Consider the following 21638-nt stretch of genomic DNA (forward strand, 5'->3'; position numbering starts at 1 on the left):
CAATCACAAAAAGGGAGAGTGGCCATCCCAGCATGCCATGCCAAGCGGTTCCCATGGAAACGACTGCTACCTCCAGGGTTTCAGGTAACATGCCAGTTCCAGAGGGCCAGGGAGCCGGGAAAGGGGGAGACGGTCCTACAATATTCAGGAATTTCTGAAATGTTCCCAGCATTTCATGCCCTCCGGCATCAGACTGACTGAACAATAGGTCAAAAACAGTGAGCCCCCCACAGCGATCCCGTCAGTCACACACACAACGTCCTCAATATCGGAGAGTTCAAGAGAAGTACAAGAGAAGGCTACAGAATTACTACAGGGAAACAAATCTGTTAGGTAATATTGAAGGTTAAATATTATTTCATATACCGTTGTACTGAATTGATGGCAACACATTAATACAATAATTAATACAAGAAACACCATTTTAAAAATGGTTCACAAATATGTGACCCTGGATGACAAAACCAGTCACATGGGTAATTTTAATTTAGATGTATACATCATAAGCTGTATATAAGCTTTCCATTGATGTATTGTTTGTTATGATAGGACAATATTTGTCCGAGATACAACTATTGAAAATCTGGAATCTGAGGAAAAAATAACATTGAGAAAATCTCCTTTAAAGTTGTGCATTTATGTTCACGATTGTGCTGCATTCACTCACAAAAACACATGTTTTATATATTTACGGTTGGAAATTTACTAAATATCTTCATGGAACATGATCTTTACTTAATATCCTCATGATTTTTGGCATAAAATAAAAATGGATAATTTTGACCCATACAATGTATTGTTGGCTATTGCCACAGATATACCCGAGCGACTCGTGACTGGTTGTGTGATCCAGGGTCACATGTGTTAAATAGAGCAAGCATCTTCTAAAAGCAGTATGTACACAACTGAATGCTCATTGGTCAACAGACGGCTATGTCTGAGTGCATTGCAGGAATACTACATTTTATTTTGGTGGCCTTGAAAATTCAAATTTCTGTCACGTTTTTGACTGCCTCGTGATTGGATCACAAAATGGTTTGGACCCCCAATTTACATAATGTTTACTGTATACTCGATGTGTAATCAGGGCTGAGGATCAAAAAATACCTGAATTCTAAAACTCTTAACAGAATATAATACAGAAGACTGAAATCTGCTCAAATGAGCAACCCCTTTATTTGTGAATCTTTCAATTTAGTTACAAAATTTGTTCTTAAAATGACAAGGTGTGGGTATGAAAGTAAAAGTAACTCATAAATCATTTTGCAGGTAAAAAAAAAAAGAAAGAAGAGAAACAAAACAACAAAAAAACTGAACAAACAAACAGCTCCTGACATCTTGTCCAAACATGAAGGAATATTAAAAGAGAAAGTTTATACATTCCAAAATTATGCTCTCATACTTTCCAGGAGAGCAAAACAGTAGCTTGGATCAGCACTTGATTTAATGCTAGAGTAAACCAGAACATGTGATATTGTCTCAAATGGTCAAACGGACTCTGTTGGTGATAAGAAAACTCAAGGCATCAATCTAAAACTCAGTACCTACCTGTGTGTGAACAGTCCCATCATTCAGAGGGCTTTGGGTTAGTGCTCGCTATATCAGAGCTGGAATTAGCATAATGCCTAGAGAGTGAATCCAAGATCTGGTCCCAGTCCATACAACAGAGTTGATCCAACTCCAAATGAAGTCATAACCACAGTCATCCACTAACGGTAATGCATTCATACATGTACGATGACTTTAGATGGTCTCGAAGATGTTACCAAAGCAAATATCAGTCACTGGAGAGGCACTGTAATTAATAAAGAGTCATTCAATGCCGAATCCAGCCGTGTCCAGAGGAAGAGGAGAGGTGTGCTAGTCTACAGGGTTCACGTTCCCTGAAAGAGGGTTCTGGGAATACGCTGTAGAGTGGAGTGTGTGAGCCGTGACCTCTCTAGATGTAGAACTGATGAACCGCCAGCTGATCCATGAAGGGCCGCACGAGGTTATCGGTGGCGAAGTAAAACACCAGGCCGAAGGTTATGGAGATGGGGAGCGCTGGAAGGGCCTTCTTGAAGATCGCCAGGAGGAGAAGAGTTAGGCATAAACCCTGAGGGAAGAAGAAATCAGACTCTTGTAAAAGCTAACACATTTGTATTCTTGATTAAATAATACTGATACTAGATGACATGTGCTTTACATGCTATTATCAAACGGTTAGTTCCAATCCTTGATTCTGATTGGTCAATAGCTGTGTTTTATTCACGATAAAACACGGCTATGACCGCTTAACCCAACGGTTCTATGTATCACTACACAACACCCCTAGCAACCGCTCTTAGCAACGCAAACATGTTTGATCTCATTTATATTGTTCATTGAAGCTTTAGTAGAGTATTGTGAGAGATCGAGTAAGCGAGTGTTCCTGTATTTACAGTAGATATAGCATTTTCCTTCAGGTCAGTCCTATACGCATAATAAAAAATCTGTTTGAATATCCGCTGCGATATCTTGTCCTTTTAACAGTTAAGGGGTTTTCCCGAGCCATAGTCATCTGTCAGTTGCGTCTTCCTTCTCCGCGATCACAAGTTTAAATCCTTTCAATGTAAAAGTCTTCTCTACTGACCGACTCACTCATAAACACAGTCTCTGCCGCCATCTAACGGCTAAATAATGTATGTAACTTCTGTTGCTGTTTACAGTCAGGGACTATTCTTTCCAGCAGAAGGAAGGATTTTAGTGATTTTACTTCATGAAAGTTGCATAAGTCGGGTTTAATAGTTGTATTGTGTGGTAATCGTTTTATAAAAGCAATAAAGTATGAGAGGCTAGTGCTGTATCGTGAATAAGACACGGCTACTCAGCTTCGCGTCGTGCCTAACAACGCCCTTCAGCCGCGACTTATTCACGATACAGCACTTGCCTCTCGTACCTTATTGCTTACTGTGCATTCTCACTGCCGGTGGCGAGAGCGTCAAATTGGCCGGAAGCCATTCATTTTCAATGAGAGCCGGCGGCGACCTCCGGCGAGGGCGGCGCTGCGCGTCTTGGACGGCGAGAAGAGTTGAAATTTGTCAACTTTATGGTAATAAGCTATGACGCGGTTCAGCGGCAACCAATCGGAATGTAGAAGTCCTCCGCCTGAGAGGATACCAGAGAACACAATCCTGTAAACTTTGGTTCCGACCACATTAGTTCCTAAGCAAAATGGAGGAAAAGTTAATTATTTCTGTTGCGGGTTTCCCGTTATTGTACGACGTGTCCCTGTTTACATACAGGGACATTAATAAAAAGAAAGACGAATAGAAAAAGGTGTCTGAAATTGTTGGTGTTTTGTTACTTTCACATTTAAAAGATTTTAATAGGTTAACTTATACCCTACGTGTGGCCAGTATCCACAAAATATGATACTGATTTATGTTCAGTTCTTATTTGCTTTGCGGCTCCTTTAAATAAAGTTTTTAAAAAAAATCACGCATTCTAAAATCTACGTCAGAGAGTCCCCGAATCTCACGGCGTCGATGGCAGGGCGGTGTGAACGTACAGTTACTTACCAGGGTTCCCACGCCTTGGTTAACTTGAATTTGAGGATATTGGACCTGGAAAGTCCTTGAATTTGACTTAATGTGGGGACACACTTCAAGTGAGAGCAAGGTTACATCGTGTTACCTTGTAAGATACATTGTTAGTTTTTATGTCAAGCACAACTATGGAAAAAAGCTTATTTTTTTGCATTTATTTTTGGCCATATGAGAGATCTGATATTCTATTTGTCGTATTTCTGTTTTGCATAAAACTGAAGAATATTCGGTACGTCCTATACTGTATTATAAAATGGCTTAGGCTCATGTAACCAGAAGTTTTGAGATATATGAATATGCTATAAAGTTTTTCTTGCCTCATGTTTTGAGTGGTTTCAGACTATTTTTGCAATGTTTCACGGTGTGTCTGTGAAACGTTGAGGTAACATCGTAGTAGTTTTGTGCGCGTGTGAACGTCATGGCAACATACAACACAAAGTACCTCACGCTGGAAACACTTGTACATGTACGTAAATCAAGCAAGCTAGAATTCATAGGCCACGCAGTGTTTCTTGCACAAAATAAATTCAAGCACTTTCAAGGATTTTTTAAATTTCTTTTTCAGATTCACAAACTTTCAAGGACCCGTGGGAACCCTGTATTACATTGATAAACTTAAAATAGTAACATGCATAAAATAATTAAAACATAAAATAAAATGCACTTTCTACTTGGTCCGATTGTAAACGAACTCTGGGGCGAGAGGTGTGAAAGCAATCCGACCCAATGGACCAATGACCCAAATTATATTATAATTCACAACGGGAAATGCGCTATATAAATAGCAGTAGTAGGGGTGTAACGGTACGTGTATTCGTACCGGACCGTTTCGGTACAGGGCTTTCGGTTCGGTGCACGTGTGTACCGAATGACTGAATGCAATATTTTGTGTGCGGAACATAGGTACATTTTCGTGTTTCCACACGAACATATTAAGTGGCGGAAGTCTCCGCGTTCAGCGCAAATCCCGCCCTGCAGCTGATTCTAAAGTTTTACCAGTGTTTTACCCGTCGTCACTGTAACCTAAACCAATGAAATAGACTGCAGGGCGAAAAAAAGCTTTTCCGCTCTGCGTGCGCCGCCGCACTCTCCGTTCCGTGTGTGTGTGTGTGTGTGTGTGTGTGTGTGTGTGTGTGTGTGTGTGTGTCGGCCCGCTGCGCTCTCTGCTCAATGTTCGAGTCCGTGTTTGCGCTGCGCATTCTGCTCTGTCGTTAACGGCCCAAACACTCCAATCATGTACCGATCACGCACTGGAAAAGCAAAGTCCGCTCAAATAAGGTGAAATTTCTCAGTAGTACACTTCTATTTGCTGAGCTGGTATAGTTATATATATTTGAGGAATTGCAATTTATAACAGCAAATTGTGCAATTAATTAGTTCATTTTTTTATCGATTCCTTAATTTTTAAATATGAGCAGGCCTACAAGCTGGGATTGGTAATGCTGCACTGTAATCATAGTTATTTATTTATATTTTTCATTATATTTTATTATGTGATATTGGTTTGAGACTGAGAGTATTTTATTTAGTGGAGAACTTTGCAGCAGTATTTTATTTCTTATTCTTTTTTTATTTTATATATATGTTATTATATTTTATTAAAAAGTGTTTAAAAAAGTGTAAACAAACTGTTTATAGTAATAAATAACCTGCAGTTTAATGTTTGCATTTCTTTCCCTTACTGTACCGAAAATAAACCGAACCGTGACTTTAAAACCGAGGTACGTACCGAACCGTGATTTTTGTGTACCGTTACACCCCTAAGCAGTAGTGTCTGGTTCTGTGAGAATCTCTTCATCTCAAAATATTGTGTAATTGTGCTTCTCCACGCGAGAATGCTGTCCCGATGAAGCCTTGATTCCGTAATACTGCATATAACCCCCCTCCCCTTCTTTATTCACAAAAACATTTGTATTCTAGTGTTATTAATAAGTTATCATTATTATGATTTGTGCTCTAGCTGCATTATAACATTCGTGTTTGCATGCGTCGTACACTGTTAACCTCTAGACCAACCTTTTTTACTCCAAGGCCCAATCAATATGGCAACCCCCCTGTTTTATTCACAAAAACGTTCCTGTAGCTCAAACAGTAGAGCATTGGTGCTTGCAACGCCAAGGTCATGGGTTCGATTCCCAGGGAAAGCAAGAACGGATAAGAATGTATTATGGACCTTGAAATGCAATGTAAGTCGCTTTGGATAAAAGCGTCTGCCAAATGCATAAATGTAAATGTAAATGTAAAACACATGTATTATAGCGTTATTAATTTTCAACTCCATGTTATTATTTTTTAAACAAAATAAATTGAAGATAGATTTAAATCTTCAGTGTTCTTTGTTTGCAAACACACTTTGCAGACATTCTTGACATCCAAGTACCGTATTTTCCGGACTATAAGTCACACTTTTTTTCTGGTCCTGCGACTTATAGTCAGGTGCGACTTATATATCAAAATGAATTCATATTGACTGAGATGAACCAAGATAAAACATTACCGTCTACAGCCACGAGAGGGCGCTCTAGTTAGTTGTTCAGAAGCGACACCGAGGAAGAACTCAATGTGTGAGGAATGAGATCAGGAGCTTGGAGAACTTGCTTACCGGTAACTTGTTGGACTCGCTGGCTAATGTTAATTTAGCCTATTCAGCCTCCCAAGTATACGTTCTTTATACTATTGTGGAGCTGAATAACTGTTAATGTGTTACGCTAACATACCGGACACTATTCAGCTGTTGTTCTGTGTGCTGTTGTGGAGCTGAATAACCTTTCCAGATTAAATGTCTGTTCTTGGTCTTGGATTTTGTGAAATCAATTTCTAAATAAATGCGACTTATAGTCCAGTGCGACTTATATACGTTTTTTTTCCTCTTCATGATGCATTTTTTGACTGATGCGACTTATACTCTGGAGCGACTTATAGTCCGGAAAATACAGTAACTTGAACAAGTAAGCACAAGTCAAACAAGACCACATGGACTGAATATAGCTATACGGATCCATTCTGAATTATTAAACAACAAAATACAAATGAAAAATAAAAACATTCTGATTGTGTGGAAACTGCGATCTGAAGGCGGGTCGATCTCATCAGTGAACAGTTCCTCTGTCAGAACAAGCAATCGTGTGTGTGTTTGGAGCGCTGATGCCCACGTGTACATAAACACCTCAATATCCTCGCAAACGTCAGTAAAACACGCTTCTTCGATGAGCATGTGTTATAAAACACACAGTACATCAATCTGGACAACTACGCGAATATATTGAACAGAAGTACGATGTTAAAGCGATCAGTGACATGCACGGTTTGTTTGCGCATCAGTAATAATGGACGCGTACGACTCCTTTATGTCAATGTATTCGTCTTTACCTTCATTACAATCAACATCCATCAAAGCTTTATTATTAGTGACTAGGGATGTTAACCGATGACCATTTGACCGATGGTTGACCGTATCAACGTTAACCGATCAAAGTTTTCGGCAGTCGGTAAAAAAAAAAAAAAAAGTGATTTTTTTTCACTCCACACAAGTGTAGACAGTGGACAAAACGCTACTACAGTTAGCATCTCATTCCAATATCTTTTTGTGTGAAGTGAACAAATCCCTCTCACTCAATCTTTCATAACTCGCCCATTTGTACTTAATAAACCAATAAAAACATTCGGCGCGAGGTCACAGCGTTTGGGTTCGCGCGCTCACAAGGTTTGCAGAAAGTAAAGGCTACAGGCTAACACACTCGAGGTTAGAGCCAGGGCAGACGACAGGTGGAAGCGTGCAGAGAAGAGTAGTGTGTGGAACCATTTCACCAAACAGAATAACACAGATGTAACGTAAGTTGCAACTTGTGTGATACAGCGCTTAAATATGAAAATACATTACAAATACATTTCAGTGGTAACAGATAAGGTGATGATCATCATCTTTCTTTATTATTGTTAGCACTACCTCAAACTAAAGCGGCGTCTCTTCGGTTCGGAGCTGTCATTTTCTGAAATGAGCCGCGGCAATGTTTCAAATGAGCTTCTAACGCTAGACAAACGCCTTTATTTTCAACGCGATCACCTTGTACCCGAACCATTTCAAAACTAAGGAGCCATTTGTCCGGCGATTACATACAAGCTCCTCTGCGCCGCGTTTGCGGGACTCATGTTTCACGCTGTAGGGGATTTTAAAAAAGTGACATGAGTGGAAGGGCGGCGCCGGCGCCGTGTGTGTGTGTGTGTGTGAGCGGGAGGCAGAGCGGCGTAGAGATGCGACAGAGTTGTGAAATTGCAGGCGTGGCTCGAAATGGCTGTTATTTCAAATAGCGTAGCATATTTTAAACTAATCGGTTAACCGGTTTCAACCGGCTAATGAGGCTCGGTGGTCGGTCAAGAATTTTTTTAGTTTTCGCCATCCCTATTAGTGACACTGGTTTCCTTTATCCAAGCGAGAGATGTAGTTTGCGATACGTTCATAAAGCGCTTGGGTGTTTTGAGCCGCCATTTTTTTTTTTTTTTTTTACAGCGCGATGAGGACCGGCTTGGGCTGCTCCAAAACGATCACAGAATAAGGAAGTGCTTTGCTTTAATTGATTTATCCATTTTAATTTGATTTTAAGTTATCCCAGGAGGATCACTGAAGCCCACAGGTTGAAGACCACGGCTCTAGACAGTGCTGGGAGATCCAGAGAGAGCTGCAGTGTTAATATGAATGTAGAATATAATTTAATAACGGCTACATTGTCTCGAGCCACAATAAGCTTATTGGGTGAACTTGTCAATCATCTTCATGGATGACAGTGCACAAGAGCAAACTGACCAATAAGAGGACAGTTGTACTCACATGTGACTTGCGTGAACACATTTTGGTACGCTTTGAAAGGTTGACTTGTGGAAACGAACTGAACCAAGGAGAAAATGCAACATTGTAACAAATTTAGTCCCTATTTTTACAGAAACTCCCCCCCAAAGGCCCTTATATGCATTAGGGGACAATGAGCCAGGTTACAAAACAAACACTCCAAACAAGCAAGCTGTGAAACATGGCTTAGGTGTGCTAATACGTTTTGGGAGAATATTACCTGAAAAAAAGTCTTATTTAGTGAGTTTTCTGTGGGATACTTACGATGAGAATTGCCACAAAGCAGGCTAGAGTGGTGTTCCAGTCTCCGCTGGCTGTCGCTGACGCTTTACCCACCAGCATACTGTAAAATATGAAGTCTCCCAAGCCCAGCTTCACACCCCCTGACACACACACAGGAAGAAATACACAGTGAGAGGGTTTTGTTCACAGTTAACAATATTGTGCAACTTCCAAAAACAATCAAAATAATAGCCAACAAAATCTTTTTTTTTCATTTTTCACATCACATACAGGCACAGATATATATAGTAAACATATCTACTTTAGAGAGCTTGACTCTCTAATCCTATTATGCAGCGTTTCCCATTAAATACCTAGATTCTGTTGGACTGCCACAGTCTAATCTGTCCATCCACAGTTTCATAATGAACTGAAAATATTTTTAATTCCTCATAATAACATAAAAGATCACAAACATTGTATTTTGAGCCATCACTTTGGCACAGAGACCGTCAATCAAACTGAAATCGAAAGCACAATATGGCCTAGTAATAAGTATATAGTCTGTTGTGTTGCGTTTCAGAGCAAAGGGCAAAGTTTACTTTCACGATCCAGCGTTTCAGAATTGGTGGGGAAAGCCCGGGTGTGACACACACCAGGCATGGCTAATATAACTCACAGTAAACATGACATAAATATGGCTCTCAGCGCTGTTAAAATAAAAGTCCCTCTCATGACTAAATGTAATCGGCTGATGCGGATCATCAAAACATCAGAACCATTATTTGAAACCAGTGTTCACTAGATCATTAGTGCTATAAAACACCTAGACATGTACATAAAACAGCTGTGGCCCAATTCACACCAGGTATTAACATGCATCTCAGATGTTTTTCCTCTGAATTCATGACTATATCCAACACTAATATAAGCGTGTCACTGCATGTTGAATCAGAACTATATCTGAATGTCATCTCAGGACTAGGGGTGTGTGATACTGACAAAAATGATATCTCGATATTTTCGATAGTGTTTTTGTGCTGGTGTTTTGACTGGTTTAGGTCTGTTGTTGACAGCTTTTCATATTCAACATATTCTGTGCAGTAAGTGGTTAGTTTACAGATACACTTTTTAAATAAGGGCAAATATTTTCCAACTTTTATTGTTTTTCAGGGGCATTTCTACCTTCATAAGGGCATTTTTTCTAACCTTATTAGATGTATGCAATATCTTTGATGTCAAATTCTTATGTTTGATAAATAAATTCCACTGGAATAATAAGACACTATGTAATATATTATTGAGATACTATATTGAGTATCAACAAAAAGCATTTTTGCACTGCAGAAGCTGCATCTAAATCAGCATTCAGATGTATTTACACTGCAAGTAAAATGCATAAACAATGCTATTAAAATAAATTAATGATTGAACTATAAATTTTTTTTTTATTATACTTTAACTTTGAAACTTTTGTAACTGAGTCTACAGACAAATGAGTCAACCATTGAGTCACTCAGGCAGCTGATTAGTGATGGGTCATTCATGAACGTTCATTGCGTCGGTCACGTGACAAATATTTACTTTACCTTCCGAGTCTTTCGTTCATTTATGTTCCCTGTAATTATCTTTGGCTGTATTATAATGATTTCTTAATTCAGAATATGATCAAGATCGCATAGGTGGATGTGCTCGGGGAATTTGGCTGTTAAAAGCAGAACATTTAAAGCCACTTAAACGAACAAAATGACTCGAACAAAGATTCGTTCATTTTGACGAACGAGATCGAATGAGAGTCAGTAAAAAGATCAGAACGTCCCATCACTACAGCGGATTAATTTAGGAACAAAGCAAGTCAACTTTATAAATTAATCTTTAAATAACTGATTCATTCAAAAACAGACCGTATTGAGTCAAAAATGTAACAATATTAAAGGGATACTTCAGGATTTAGCATTAAGCCTTGTATCAGTAGAAAACCTGTAGACTCGAATGACCGTGCTTCCCTCCCTCATGTCCCCCTGAGACGAGAGATTTATGTATTTTTTGTCTGGAAAAAATCCTCCGATGACGCAAAATCGTCATTTTGCGTCATCGGAGGATTTTTTGGCCAGAGGCTAGAGACTACAGCCAGTAGAAGGCGCTAGATCCGCATGTTTTCAACCCGTCCATAGAGGCTGAGATCTCACTCACAGAATGTACAAATAGTGTCAGCCATCTTTTATTTGGAAGCTAAGCTAACAGGCTCTTGCTCTGTGGAGAAAGCTGAGTAGTAGCGGTTACCATCCTCTTTTTCCCGGACATGTCCAGCCGTCGAGATCGTACAAAATGATTCTGCTTTAGCTTTCAGCAGTCGCCATTCATTGTTTACATGCACACCTTTTGTTTCAATCCAACTGAATTAATCCCGATTGGTGAATCTGAAAGTAGTGTTTACATGAACGCTAAACAAGTGATCGGTTGATGTGCGTTTTAACATTGCTAACAAAATTCCCGTTCCTCCGTGAGAGATACGAGACCGGTGCGTCTCACAGGTGACGCTCATCAGTAATCACGCCACCGGCCTTGCGCCGTTCTCCCGCGGCCGTCAGTCTCGTCCTGACGGCCTGAAACATGATGAATGGCGACTGTAGAACGCAAAAGCCGAATCCCGGACATTTTTGGCAGTCTCGAAATCCCGGGCAGACTCACAGAGACTCACTAGTAGCATAGCCTTGATGTTTAACTGCGCTCTTACCGGTAGGCGCGGCTTGGGAGTGGCCTCGTAGGGCAGCGAAGCAAGTGCATTCTGGGAGTTGTTGTCTTTCATCCCCATAAGCCAAAAATATATTTTCTGGCTTTTCTCAGTCTAGAAGGCTCCAAATTCAAAAATAATTTCACATTTCTTCTACATAAATGACCCATTTTAAATACACATTCATCTTTCCAGAGGTGAAGTATCCCTTTAACTCCTTGTTTATTGAACTGTTGTATAAAGTCACGATCACACTTGCTCGTGTGATATTGGTGGTGATGTGAGAAAGCCCTGCTGATACTCACTCTCTTCGTCGTCTTCGGCAGGAGGAGGGCGTGCGGAGGGCATCTCCTGGATCTCTCGCCTGGTCTCGTCGGTGGACTCCATCGGGCCGAGCTGGTGCTGCTGATGATCCACCCACGCTGGCGTGAAACCCCCATCATCCTCCGGCTGCGCTGTGGGCGCCACTGACACTGCTGGAGACAGAGAGACTTCAGTTCACACTGACGGCGGTTTACAGCTCTCTGGAAAAGCTCAGGTTAAGAGTTTCACTGTTTGCACACGAGCAGCAACAGAATAAAACCAATGAGAAAGCAGTCAGAAATGCTCACGTGAGCAGCCTTTATAGCACATCAGGAAGTAGGATTAATAATGACCAACAATATCAACAGCGAGAATGATTTCTGAAGAATCATGTGACACTGAAGCCTAGAGTTATGATGCTGAAAATTCAACTTTACATCACAGGAATAAATGACATTTTAAATGATATCGCAATAGAAAAAGGTTATTTTAAATTGTAATATTTCACAATATTACTGTATTTTTGATTAAATAAAATGCAGCATTGGTGAGCAGAAGAGACTTTTTTCAAAAACACCGTACAGACCCCAAACTTGTAAACAGTGGTCAATGTGTAAAGAAACATAAACGTCTGCTCACATATATATTCAAACGCGCATACCTATAGACTGAACACGTAATACGCATGTGCACGCCGTCAGCGTTCTCACAGGTTTGTGCAGAGATTACTTTTTTTCATCATTTTCCAAGACTTGCACCTTGGAGGTTTGCGTTCTCGAGCCGCCGAACACTGTTCTCGTGCGGATGAGCGGCCGAATCGCATTAAGGGTTTTCTGTTAGAACGGTGTTGTGTTAGCGCTCCCTAAGTTAATAACTAATGATTGTTGCGACGGAAGTGAATCAATTAAATCTAACTTTAGCTGGACAATAACTTTATTCCAGATCTGCTGTAAAACCAAACCTATCTCTGTTACTGTAATCTCCTATTATCACTGTAAAGCTGCTTTGATACAATCCATATTGTTAAAAGCGCTATATAAATTAAAGCCCATGTTTAAGGTTAACCACCACTGTCGATTAATGGGTACATAAATCACTCAAGATATGTATATCATTTTTAAAATGTCTCAAAAATGGTCTTAAATACCAGTTTTTTACGTTTTTGGTATTAACGTTTTTTTTTTACGCAATTCTGTGATGGCGTCACGTTGGGGAGAAGTGGAGGGAAGGTAGCCTGATGGCCGTCAAAGCCGATGAAATGCATGGTCCGAGGAGAATGAGTGGAGAGTTGGTACTTGGTGAAGTGTCCTGGTGAGTTGCTATCATTTAGCAACGCAGCAATGAGATAACGACACATTTTTATATTTTTAGAATAGCACAGAGTGAAAAATCAACGTTTTCTTTATAGTGGCGGTGATCATGACGTTAGTTCAGATAAGTTACGTTACCGGTAACCTTTGTCATAGTACTGGTAAACTTTGTCTTTGTCATCTATAAATAGAAGGCATCGTGCTAGCTATATGGGCGTTTCTAAGCATTTATCTCTTCCTCTGGTGAAAATGTTGTTGCAAACGTAGCCGCCGCGCGTCTGTCGCGGTGTTTGGCAGGTGCTCGCGCGGGCGGTGCCGTCCCGTGGAAACTGCGTTGGAAAGCTTGTGCTGTAGGGCAGTGAGTGCGTTTTGGTCTCTGGTCAAGGAGCTCACCCCCGACCATATGTGACGTGCATCTAGGAGGCATGCTGCCTGAACCCGTTTGTGCTGAAGATAGCATACACACATCTCAGGCAGGATCATGGTCCCCTTCAAGACAGCACGCACGAGTATGTTAATTGTTTGTTTGCTTTTTTAACGAAGTCTTATGAACCAACTTAAACAGTTATAGGTGACTAGAGATGTGTTGTATAGACAATGATCATGTTCTATAATCTGAATACTCTCGTCTACTACTCGTCTCTCTAGTCACTCTCAACGCTCTCAAGGCGGGCTTTGGTAAACTCTCTCCCCAAGGTGACGTCATGCAATGCATTGTGGCGGAAAGGAGAATCGTTGGCGCTGCAGATAGTACCTACTTTTTCATATTATATTCCGTTTTGTGATACACAACAACATAAAATACAATGGATAACAGTTTAAATGTTCATTACCAACAAGCAAATTGCACAAATTCGTAGAAAAATTAACCCTGCAACACGGCCTTTAAGGTGACTTGACTAGTGCATATATTATTGGTCAAAGAGTTTCTCCTTACCAATGTAAAACATAGATCTGAACTGAACATTTCTTCTGTGAAGGAATCGGCTTCATGTGCATTATATAAGAGCATGTGTGATTCTTCAGCAAACACTCACCCTGGTTCTCCTGTTGAGGAACTGGATGGCTGGAATTATTCCTGGTGTCCGCAACGTCCGCCATATTAAACAGCCACACCATGGTCGCTGACAAATCAAAGGAGCGCACATGTAAATGTGACAGATACAACTAAATACTAAACCACTAAAACACGGAAAAGGCTGAGAAGAGAGAAGTGCTGGGAGGTTTTGTACTTACAGGAGTAGATGAGCGCTGGGAAAATGGGTTCATTCCTCTCTTGAGCCGTTTCTACGAGGATACGCAGAGGTCCTTTTGGGCACAACACTGCCAACAGATCTACAGAAGTGCAAGACGACATACATCACAGCATGAATTCACACTACAGGATCATATATGATTTATTTAGGATTAAAATAATCAATATTAAAATGTGGCATTAATAACGGCACACACTCAAGCTCTTAGGATCTCGCAGTTCATTTTGAGTTAGATATGAACAGTTCAGAGGACTGGAGGCCGGACCATTGAACCGTTCACTGCGATTCAACTGGTTCTTTGAAAATAATTATCTTGTTCAACGAATCACAGTACGGGTGTAAATTTCTATGAAATGTAAAAAGTACAATATTATGCTTTGGAATGTATAGAAGCAAGTTTACCAAAATAAACATAATCCAATAAAGTACAGACACAGACACAAAAGTATGAAATACTGTATATTAGGGATGCACCGATATTACATTTTTGCGATACCGATAACTCTTTATATTTGAAAGCCGGTGACCAATATATTGGGTGATATAATTTTTTGAGAGCTGGTTACAAAAGCAAAAGTACCATTAAAATCCATGTCCCAAGCACACAATTTTAATGATCTCATTATACTTGTATGTAGCCTATATGGCAGATTTGTGCTGCACATGTTGCACTTTGCTATATTTTCAAGCTATTCAAATCCATCATGTTGCATCTGAAGTGTCTTAGCCATGGGCATCAGTTTGGTTTGAAATGTGCTGGGGACAGAGACACTTTCGGAAGTGCATTTTCAGAAGTGCTGGGTACAATATCGCATTCAGTTTTTTTTTCTCTTTCGCGCAGGTCATGTTTTGAAAGACGATGTCCTGTAGCTTACTAATGTAAGCTCTCCAAGCTACTATGCTCTTCACAGAACATAAAATGTTCATTTTAATTTATTTATCGTGTTCGCATTTATGAGGAAAAATTATGTTTCGGACATGACAGTTCTTGGTTACGGACGTGACCGCTCTGAAATCGGCACTAAAAGATGCTTTAAAACTTTCACAGAGACTTCAAACTGAAAGCAAAAAGCCTTTCTTTAAAGTGAATTTAGTTTTGTATTAATTGTATCTTAATTTTAATCAATGTTTCATCAACCAATTGCCTGGATTTAATAAATAAGTAAAGCAGATAATAGATATCACAATGACACGGAGGCGCCGGCGCATGAACCGAAACTCTGCATAGCCTACTTGTCTCACAGACCTGAGAAATATATCTATCTACAGAACGCTTTAAATCATACTTTTAAACAGAACAATTCAAAACGAAAGAACACTATGTAATCCGTATGAAATGTGCATTTCTCTCCGGCGCGTTCACTACTGCAAAGATCGCGAGTCAGCATCGTCAACTTCATCTCTGCAGCCGACACAGAAAACCCTTGTTTATTAATAAACAATTAATATGTCTCCTTGCTATATTTTACTAGTTATAATCATTACTTTTGCCGGTTCTTTGTGACAGCTTTTAGGTGCTTTATTGGCAGTGCCACCCTTACATGTTACATGAACGGGTCACGCATCAGCACCGAAAAACATGGAGATTTTTTGGGGGGAAAAAATCCCCCAAAAAATCGTGATACGAACCGAACCGTGGGTCAAAAATCGTGATACGAACCGAATCGTGGGTCAAAAATCGTGATACGAACCAAATCGTGGGTCAAAAATCGTGATACGAACCGAATCGTGGGTTTGGTGTATCGTTCCAGCCCTACTAGCAACCCTAAAAAGGTGGTGGGTACAAAATGACTCATGACGAAATCTGGTGGGTACGTTGCCGCCCCCACTGAAATCGACGCCTATGGTCTCAGCTGAAGGAAATAATCCATTATTTATCGGCCTCAATATGTTAGCCAATCGAGCCGATAACGATAACATAAAAAATTTACATATATCGGCCGCTAGCGTTACCGATATATCGTGCATCCCTACAGTATACGAGTAAGCAATAAGGTACGAGAGGCTGTGAATGAGTCACGGCTGAAGGGCGTTGTTGGATCATTACTTTCATGAAATAAAATCACTAAAAGCCTTCCTTCCGCTGGAAAAAATAGTCCCTGACTGTAAACAGCAACAGAAGTTACATACATTATTTCGCCGTTAGATGGCGGCAAAAACTGTCTTTATGAGTGAGTGAGTCAGTAGAGAAGACTTTTACATTGAAAGGATTTAAACTTGTGAACACGGAGAAGGAAGACGCAACTGACAGATGACTAGGGCTCGGGAAAACCCCTTAACTGTTAAAAGGACAAGATATCGCAGCGGATATTCAAACCGATTTTTTTTATTATGTATATAGGACTGACCTGAAGGAAAATACTAAGCCTATTGAAGACACATTTACAGTAGACAATCAATGAGATCAAACATGTGTTTGCGTTGCTAAGAGTGGTTGCTAGGGGTGTTGTGTAGTGATACATAGAAGCGTTGGGTGAAGCGTGAATAAAACACAGCTATTGACCAATCAGAATCAAGGGTTGGAACTAACCGTTTTATAACTGTAAATATGAACCAGATGAACTTTCACTGACCGTAGACGGATATAGCAGCGAGGATGAGCCAGGCGGTCCACTCGGGGAGGTACTTGATGAAGACCAGGGCCATGAGGGCGCTGATCATGATCAGATACGCCTGCTGGAGCCGCAGAGGACCCTTCCAGTGGATGCAGATCATTCCCACCACACCGAAGTTCCAGATGATCAATGCTACCGTGAAGTAGTCCATGGCCACGTTGTACGTCTTGAACACTTCCCTGGTGTGAAGAAACACAGTGCGTCTGCCATCAGAACCAATGCTCTCATACCATAAGATGAGCATCAGACATGGCCATTGGTAACTACATTTGTACTGAATTTTACACTGCCGGCCAAAGAAATGTGTCGCAATTCTGACTTTATATCTCGCAATTCTGACTTTATATTTCACAATTCTGACTTTATAACACACAATTCTGACTTTATAACTCGCAATTCTGACTTTATAACTCGCAATTCTGACTTTATAACTCGCAATTCTGACTTTATAACTCGCAATTCTGACTTTATAACACACAATTCTGACTATATAACACACAATTGAGACTATATCACGCAATTCTGACTTCATAACACACAATTGAGACTATATCACGCAATTGTGACTTTATAACACAATTGTGACTTTATATCTTGCAATTTAGAGAGTCCTGACTCTTGCATTGTGAATACAAGATCTTGATCAAAAATGTATTTATCTGTTGATGGAAATAACATCACATTTGGTGTGGCTGTTTAAGAAATGAAAGCTAAACACTCCATCAATTAGGGTTAGATGAACTGTTGCCAAAATATGAGGTGAAACTCGAAAAATTTGAATATCGTGAAAAAGTTCATAAACATTATTCATAATTCAACTTAACAGGTGAAACTAATATATTATATAGACTCATTACATGCAAAGTGAGATATTTCAAGCCTTTATTTGTTATAATTTTGATGATTATGGCTTACAGCTTATGAAAACCTTTTCACAATATTCTAATTTAGAATTTGGGGTTTCCATAAGCTGTAAGCCATAATCATCAAAATTATAACAAATAAAGGCTTGAAATATCTCACTTTGCATATAATGAGTCTATATAATATATTAGTTTCACCTTTTAAGTTGAACTACTGAAATTAACTTCACGATATTCACATTTTTCGAGATTCACCTGCATAACATGCTAGAAAAAAATAATCACTTCAACAATAGCCCTATAAATCACTTCTCCCCCCATTATTTACAGCCCAACGCTAGGACAAGAAACGAATCTCACCCCAAATAAATGAAGGAGAAAAAGAAGAGGAGGAGAAGGTTGGAGAAGAACAGCCAGGCTTGAATCACCTGCAAACAAAACAAACAAAAAACAAATCATGAACCTGCAGCATGAGTGCCAAAACCATGAGTGTGCGACTAACGCTGGTGAACAGACCTTGTAGCATCTGTACTTGTAGAGCATCACCAGCACAAGGGTCATGACCACAATCACACTGATCATGATGGTGGCGTTCAGCATGGAGTTCAGAGCGCGCTGGCCCACCGTCTCCGTGTCCTCGCGGAACGGCGTGTAGATCCTGCCGACACACACAGATGTTATTCTCAAAACTGTCCCTTCATGCTAAAGTAACTATATTTAAATAGAAAACAATACGGAAATGAATATGAGAGATGATAGTTCTCTCATTTGAACACAGACGGGCGGCTTCCCGGATTAAATTAAGACGTGATTATAGGCCCTAATCTAGAAAAGTTAATCATGGCTTAAAACATGGCTTTCTGAAATACAGATTAAGTGCAGATTGCTAACACCTGGACTATGAAGCCCTGAACTAAAATAAACACGATTCATTTAAAACACAGTGTGCTAATCTGAATTAGCATGACTAAAGTTGCCTATTAAACATGGAATGAACCAGGAAAAGCTTAAACTTGTGTGGAACTGAGGAGCAAATATAAGGAGAACAATGGCAGGAGAAAAAAGACTGAAATCAAAAAATGTATTAAATCAATTTAATGAACACACAAAACACAACTTTAGGTAAGAATCATCAGCTTCGTTTAGTCAGTGAAATCTGTGCGTTGACATTACAGTAGGTGGACAATATAGTTGTTGTGGAAAAAATATAAAAATAAACATAAAAAATAAATAAAACCCCAGCTGCTGACTCCCGATGAGAGACGTTTAAGACCGGCAGAGGTCCTGCTAATAAATACACTGACCACTTCCTTATTGAGAGCTTTGGAGAACACGACAGATGATGACCGTGACTTCCTGGAGGAAGACCAGATACTTCAGGACTAAACTGTCCGAGGCTTAAATCACACCTACCAGGAAGCAGGTTTAACTTCAGATTAATGCACACACACACACACTTTTTTTTTAGTCTTTTCCGCTCAACAAGGTGGCATTTATTTGATAAAAAACACAGTAAAGCTGCTTTTATTCAACATTTATTATTATTATATCAATGTTGAAAACTGTAGTTTATTTTTTTTTACGGATTCTGAAAGTTGAATAGAACGTTATAAAGATCAGCATTTCTGAAATAGCATGATAAACATGACAAACGTCTTTACTTTTGATCAATTTAATCCTTGCTGAATAAAATGATTAATTTCTGTCAAAAATGTTTTATCTTACTGACCCCAAACTTGAACAGTTCCAGTGTGTGTGTGTGTTTAGTAATGTTAGAAAAGCGTTCTCTGTCCGACAGTAATGAGGGGGTCAGTGGGACATTAGCGCAGTCTAGAGGACAGTCGCTGTAACCGCATCACTGACCAGCTTCACACGACTCTTCTCTCATAAACCACTGATGATTTACACTACAGACGGTCAAATATGGAAGAGCTTTATTGCTATAAAAATGGTGGCAGAATAATTTGATCATTTCAGACAATCAGTTGAATCTGAGAAATCCGTGAAAAAAAGCTAATATTATCTCGCCTCAATATATTCTCAGGCCGTCCTTCAATGCACTTGGGAGTGTTTTCAGACATGTTATCATCAGCCAGACAAAAATCTTAAGCCTGATCAACACACAAATCTGCATGATTTTAAAATATGAATTATGCACAGATATTTGCAGTTTTTCCACACTTGCTAAGACACATTACTTGAAACGTTCACTTATTTTCTCAAAACATTAAACACAAATCCAAATTTTAAAGGCACACTATGTAGAAATTGTACCATAATATAACAGCTTCAAAGTAATTTCGGTGGTAAACAAACTCATAGTAGTGCGAATAATCCCGAAAGCAAAGCCTGGGGGGGACGCCGCTGGAAAAACCAGCAATGTAAGTTTGAGAGGAGCGCCCCCGTCAAATCTCGCGAGAATCACGACTTGCTTTACGGCAACGACGTCACACACATTAACAACAACATATGAAGCACGAAGACACTTGCGCACATTTCAGACGTGATACTTATGCGTGATACTCGACGATGGAAAGAGCTAAAACGACGCGGTCGGAAGACACTAGGAAAAGGAAAAGAGCTTTGCCTGTTAAACATTTAATTTGCGTGCTGTTGTGCAGTTCTAACTAACATGCGCTTTTCTAAACGCATACACCCGTAGCACACACACTACAACATCAAACAGCGCCTGACACCTAGACTAAGTTATCTTTCAAGTCTTATTGCGTTAATACTGTCAAATACACACACACACACACACACACACAAGGTTTACATAAACACAGTTGCTTATGTCTAAAGTGAAAGCACACATTTGAGAGAATATAGGGCGCGTGTCCATTACATGCGCCGGTCTTAAAGGGCAACTATTATGGAATTTTGAAATTTACCTTTCATGTAGTGTGTAACATAGATCTAAGTGAACAAAAACATCCTGCAAAGTTTGAAATATGAAAGTGCACCGTATATAAAGTTATTGTCTTTCAAAAGTAAGAGTCGACTCAGTCATTTTTATGAATCGTTAGAAGACCGAAGCTTTTTCTCTGACTAGATGACGTCAACTTGTCAAGTTATTTGAATACGATACGCCCACTTATTGCGCTCCAAGGCCAGCAGGGAAAACATCATGGCGACGAGACGCTGTGTTCTGAAGTGCGACTCAAAAGCCAGCTTTTTTCATCTGCCCAAGGAGGAGCATTTGAAGACTAAGTGGCTACAATTCATATATACAGCTATACCACAGAAGTATAGTCCGAGCCTTGTGCTTTGTTTGCGCCATTTTGAAGACGATTGCTTTACCAACTTAAATGCAATCAAACTTGGATTCGCGAGCCGGCTGATATTGAAGGCAGGTTCAGTTCCAAGTGTATTTGCATCAGCTTCCTCCTCCGTATCACAACCTGTAAGTGTTATTAATAATTTTTTGCTTTTATATTTTATGTAGCATGCTTAATAATTATTTTGTTTGTTGAGTAAGCACCGTTTAGCTTCTAGGTCTTCAATGACAATTGTATTGAGATATGTGAAGTGTTTGTCGTTGTTTTCGGAGTTGTCTTAAAGAATAGAGTAATACTTCGTAGTAACGTAACTACATTTTTTTTTTTTTTTTTTTTAAACGTTATGTTTATGCATCGGGCTAATGCAAACAAAGACAGATTGTGCTTTTACAATATGAACTCTGGGCTATGCTCGCTAACATAACATTAAATTATTTATCTTATTTTTAGTTTTTTACTACAAACTACAAAGCAGTGGACTATAATAATTATTATAACACAATTTAATTGATAAAAGCATCATTGTACTCCGTGTTAAAAATAAGTATTATCTCTGTAAACACTGCTGGGTCATCTGACCAATCAACGCAGATTAGCGTCGCGCAAAGGAGGGGTTTGGAAAAATGAGTCGTTGAACGAAACATTTGG

At 39.6% G+C, this 21638-nt stretch overlaps 1 protein-coding gene across 8 annotated transcripts in view; it reads right to left on the reverse strand.

The window, feature by feature from the left end:
* Positions 1 to 1152: 1152 nt before the first annotated feature.
* Positions 1153 to 21638, reverse strand: part of psen1 (presenilin 1) — a 28601-nt gene continuing 8115 nt past the window's right edge. For 4 of the 8 annotated variants that reach the window (XM_079633088.1, XM_079633091.1, XM_079633090.1 and 1 more), the window contains exons 4-11: positions 18229 to 18370; positions 18073 to 18140; positions 16808 to 17028; positions 14215 to 14313; positions 14016 to 14102; positions 11671 to 11841; positions 8674 to 8792; positions 1153 to 2095 (exon numbers count right to left, since the gene is read on the reverse strand). In XM_079633088.1, coding sequence (XP_079489214.1) covers positions 1940 to 2095; positions 8674 to 8792; positions 11671 to 11841; positions 14016 to 14102; positions 14215 to 14313; positions 16808 to 17028; positions 18073 to 18140; positions 18229 to 18370 — 1063 coding nt within the window. In that variant the 3' untranslated portion in view covers positions 1153 to 1939. The remainder of the gene's footprint in view (positions 2096 to 8673; positions 8793 to 11670; positions 11842 to 14015; positions 14103 to 14214; positions 14314 to 16807; positions 17029 to 18072; positions 18141 to 18228; positions 18371 to 21638) is intronic. The other 4 variants (XM_079633092.1, XM_079633094.1, XM_079633095.1 and 1 more) reach the window with 1 other exon arrangement.

The sequence above is a fragment of the Phoxinus phoxinus genome, assembly GCF_949152265.1.
Source record: "Phoxinus phoxinus genome assembly, chromosome: 13".
NCBI classification, from domain to species: domain Eukaryota; kingdom Metazoa; phylum Chordata; class Actinopteri; order Cypriniformes; family Leuciscidae; genus Phoxinus; species Phoxinus phoxinus.